We start from the raw sequence: 4,767 nt of genomic DNA, 5'->3' as shown, positions 1-4,767 counted from the left end.
TGTACCCTGTACCCTGTACCCTGTACCCTGTACCCTGTACCCTGTACGCTGTACCCTGTACGCAAAAATTTGTTAACACGATAACTTTCAAACAAGAAAAGTAATTCAAAATCTGACTTCACAGGATGATTGGGGGTGCCGAGGAATAGAAACCATTAGATTTTGAGCGACTTCGGTTGACAGGGTAAAGTGTCATGTCTGGTGTGATGCCCATGTCCATCCATGGGAAAAATTCAATTTTTCTTCCAAAAGTGATATTTAATGTATTCTTAAACACTCAAAAATGTGTATTGGGGGGTTTTTGGGTACGAGAAAACCGAATATGACGTTAGTTTTGCGATACAATCAACTTTCGAAACACTTTTCATACAAAAAATTCAAAAAATTTGGATTTTTGTATGGAAGCCATGCCTGTATGATATCGTAATGAGCTGAAACTTTGCACAGGTTATTTTTATCACACATAAATACTATTCCGAGAGTTTGAAGACATTTCAACGAATATTAGGGGCACCTCCCGAACAATATTTTGGATTTTTCGCTCTAAAACGAAATTTTGTATGGGAAGTACCCTTAATATGCATTGAAATTTCTTCAAACTTTCAGAATGTTAACTTTTTGTGAAAAAAATAACCTCTGCAAATTTTCACATGATTACGATATCATATAGGCATGGCTCCGATACAAAAATTCCCATCTTTAGTAGTTTTTGTAAGAAAAGTGCTTCGAAAATTATTTTTATCTAAAACTAATGTCAGATTTAGTTTTCTTTCATGTCGTGGATCACAGTGCGGAAAAGTTCATCTTACGGATGTAAGACATTTTATTTATGTGATGAAATTGATTATTACTGCTTTGAAATTGCGTCCTTCCAAGGGCATTTGTCGCATAATATCTTCCGAATTGAATATTGGTTCCAAATATTGCCATGCTGATTGAACCTTTAACCAAATGTCCATTATATCTTGCATTGATATAAGCTTGTCCTCCCAATCTACATAAAAGAATCTAAATGTTTTTATGGTTGTTGACATAACATGCTCACTCAACTTGACAATTTGATTTGAACTAAAAATAGTTCAAAAGCACAAAATTATGCAATAAAAGATAATGATTTTGAATATTTTTTAATCTATTCTTCTAGTTTAAAACGTTACAGCTTGAACACTTTTGTACCATAGGATGAGTAAGTACAGTATGTATTTAAATTGATCATTACCAGTAGCTCGTTGACCCAAAGCAGCAATAAACGGCGATCCACGCATTGACTGTGAAGATTTTTGTATCATCATTTGACCATGTGAAGTGTAAGTTATATTATATGAGAGTATTTATAATATAATAATAACCTGAGATTTTAATATATGGTCATCCAGGAGAGATTGCACATCATCCAACCCGGCCAATATAAATGTGTCAGAGTCTCTGTTAAATAATCATTCATTTAATTCCATTTAAATTTGGCCATATTTTCATTTGTGTAAGCAATTGAATTAGTCATTGCTTTGAATAATAAACTGGCTATGGCTTTCTACGTCATCGACTTGCTCAGAAGCACACAAATCAATAAAATCAGAAAACCAATAAAGCCTCTTATTCCATAATATTCACCTATATTGAATCAATTCGAATTGTACGTTGGTCCATTCGGTTTGCATATTTGTCAATTGTACATTTAACTCGTACTCTTTGGCGGCTGCATTGGCAATTTCTTTTAAACGATCAACAATACGTAATATATCAATCTCAATCATTGCGCTGAGTGAATTAAATAGCTCGGGATTTACGGTTTGCCCAATTTCGTCAGATATCAATGTCCAATGACGTTCGCCTAAACCTTGCTGGCATATCGCATCCAATACCGGCAAATACACTTTAAACTTATCGATTTTCATGCGCACTTGATCGGCAATCCTTTTTGCTTGTGGGTTGTTTGCCAATTGTTTAATTAATTTCTGTATTGTTGAATACATTGAATCAACATCAAGATGAATTGCATCGCTTTTGCCATTGAGCTGCACAAACGGACCGTAATACCTATATACACCGTTTGCATGGCATAAAATTAAATGGAAAACAGTAAACATGGAAAATAAATGAGCCAATAATTCCTCTGTGATTAAGTTGACTAATTTAATGAAATTCCAAAATATCTACGAGGAAAGTGATCACAAGACATATGTATTGTGCTTCATGTAATGCTTCACTTTATTATTTGTTACCCAAGTGACTAACCATAAGTAGCTTTTGAAACTATTGCCGAACATACAAAAAGATATTTTACACGAGAGTGATCACCAAGTCAATACTCGTCATTAATAGTCGTGTATAATTTATGATTTCTGTGGTACTATTAAAATTCGAAAGGCGAAAATGCCGTTTACACTATACAAAAGCAATTAGCTCTTTACCAGATCTCATGACATTTATCAAATTTATACGCTGTCTTCCACAATTGTTCAATGGGCTCCATTTTGTTGACCATTTCGTGTAGCGTTGGAAACGAGGTAACTTCTAATTGAAGTAAATTTTCATCAACATTTATTGCATCTGCTTCCTTTTCACATTTCTGTTGCTCAGTTAAAAATAATAATTATCGACAATTACATATATTGTTTGATGTGGTCATATATAACATGGTTAACATGGTTAACATGGTTAACATAGTTAGAGATTGTAAATTTGTTATTACACGTACCTTTATTATTTCCATGAAATTATCACTGATGTCACATTTTTCCTTTAGTTCATCCAATGAGAGAAATTCTTTTGTTTCTCGTGAGCGAAACATTTCCATTTTACGTCGTTCGTTGATCAAATAATTTTCAAATTTGGCTTTTCTCTCTCTACGAAAGAAAAAAACGAAACGAAACGAAAAGAGACTCTCTTGAGATAATAATTAACCGATTTCATTAAATATAAAAGTTCAACAACGAAGCAAATTAAATGAAGAATTCATAAATTTTCACATCACGAGTAATAATTAAAATTGTTTGTGTTGGTGCATTAAGCAAAAATTCAAACTGAAACGACCAACTTTTCTATTTCAACAAATGATTAATTAGTTACGGGTGTGCAGATTGTGAGTGTGCATGTTTTTTTCTCTGTTTACTTACTTTAAAGCAACTTCCAAATTTTCACGAACAACACCCAGCCTAGCACCGCTCAATTCAAGCACTTGCATGAGTTCATTTGGCCATTGGAAAGTCCGAGAGTTTAAATAAATTTCTTCGGCTGCAAAATGAATGGGTGGCTGTCAGTTGACCCCAGGATTGAAATGAGAAGACAAATATTTACTAAGGCCAAAGTACAACTACAAAAACAACAACAGTAATAACGTGCCATTTTGCAATGGTTCATCGTCGACCGGCCAATCCGCAATTGTTTTTGGAAACAAATGTAGTGCCAAGTGCCTGTTGGATCGCGTGCTCTAATGAAAATATGATGATGACATTTGTATACTCATTTCGGTTTGTTTAGTAAGCAAGCGCGCGCACACATACAACAACACATAAATTGTTGAAAGCTTATAAATCTCAGTGACAAAAATGCTTCGAAACGAAGTTAAACACGGTAAACTTTTCGCGCTTTATTCTTCGTTTCGTTTGCATTGTAAAATGCATATTTTGAGTAAATTTACATCTAGTTTCTTTTCTCTCGCTTCTCTCGTCTCTGTTACTCGATTGTGTGAATTCTCATTTAAGCGATGTAACGTTCTCACGTCAAAAATTATGCACACATTTTGTGTTGCGAGGGGAAAAAAATACAGAAACGACTTCCTTCGAATGGCGCTGGCGCCTGTTACACGGAATCGAAACTGAATTTAAATTTTAAATAAGCATAGAATATTTCGTAGCAAATGGTTGGCGAAAGGGCATATATTTCTTTGCGTTTGCTCTTCGTATTCTTTTTCCACTGTATGTTCGTACTCTCGTTCACTTTCTACTTTGTTGGTTTCATCAACACTATTCCAACTTATAATGCCGACGTGCAAATATTTCTGCTGCTACTGCTGCTGCTGTTGATGCACCGCAAAACCATAGTGAAATGCCAAAAATACACACACAAACAACCAAACAAACAAAACTGAAAGGGAAAAATTCAACGTTCATTTGAATACATTTGGCGCATTCTGAATGCATTTTTCACATCAACCAGAGTTTTCTGAATTTATGCACACAACTTCACAATGAGAAAGTGCATCGGTTTTCGTAATATATACATTTATATTGTATATTTTTTGTTGCTCGTCTTCATTTTTTCCCTCCTCATTTCATGCTGTGTTCCAACCACTGTTTGCTGGGCTTCTTTTTCTTTGTGAATCATTCCACCATTCGGTTACACTAATGGAAGCCAGCATATTTGCAGCACGTATGCAAAACGAGATATTATTCCATTCAATTGTAATGCAGTGCAAATTATGCATTTGAATCCTGTGTAAACGACAATGCGGAGCACAGCATCTCACCCGACAACAATGTGTTAGAACGAGAAAGAAAGCAAGAAAGTGCGAGAGACGAAATACAGAAAGGAAAAAAAAATACCGAAAACGAGAGTGGTAAACAACAAATACGCAAGATGCAATAATAGCAACAACCAACGTCATCATTTTAACAATGGCAGACAACAACAATTCGAATAAATCTTGTTTACATTTTCCTCAACTTTAAACGTGCGCGCACAAAGTTCAAGTGCAATTAATTTTTGCTTGCAAAAGAGTGAAATCGGCAACGGCAACGGCAATGTGGTGTTGTGAATAATAAGGAA

The 4,767-nt window shown here is 34.8% G+C and overlaps 1 protein-coding gene across 1 annotated transcript in view; it reads right to left on the bottom strand.

Annotated features, from left to right (window-relative positions):
• Positions 1 to 4,767, bottom strand: part of LOC116349844 (dynein heavy chain 3, axonemal) — a 29,121-nt gene that overhangs the window by 13,248 nt on the left and 11,106 nt on the right. Inside the window, exons 15-21 of the mRNA XM_031781445.1 lie at positions 3,117 to 3,234; positions 2,699 to 2,846; positions 2,412 to 2,569; positions 1,612 to 2,037; positions 1,350 to 1,425; positions 1,220 to 1,268; positions 852 to 994 (exon numbers count right to left, since the gene is read on the bottom strand). Of these exons, the coding sequence (XP_031637305.1) occupies positions 852 to 994; positions 1,220 to 1,268; positions 1,350 to 1,425; positions 1,612 to 2,037; positions 2,412 to 2,569; positions 2,699 to 2,846; positions 3,117 to 3,234 (1,118 nt within the window). The remainder of the gene's footprint in view (positions 1 to 851; positions 995 to 1,219; positions 1,269 to 1,349; positions 1,426 to 1,611; positions 2,038 to 2,411; positions 2,570 to 2,698; positions 2,847 to 3,116; positions 3,235 to 4,767) is intronic.

Source organism: Contarinia nasturtii, unplaced genomic scaffold, assembly GCF_009176525.2.
Source record: "Contarinia nasturtii isolate CC-2019 unplaced genomic scaffold, AAFC_CNas_1.1 Cnas_scaffold_3175, whole genome shotgun sequence".
NCBI classification, from domain to species: domain Eukaryota; kingdom Metazoa; phylum Arthropoda; class Insecta; order Diptera; family Cecidomyiidae; genus Contarinia; species Contarinia nasturtii.
The sequence above is the reverse complement of the archived record's forward strand: the minus strand, read 5'-3'. Positions and strand labels throughout refer to the sequence as shown.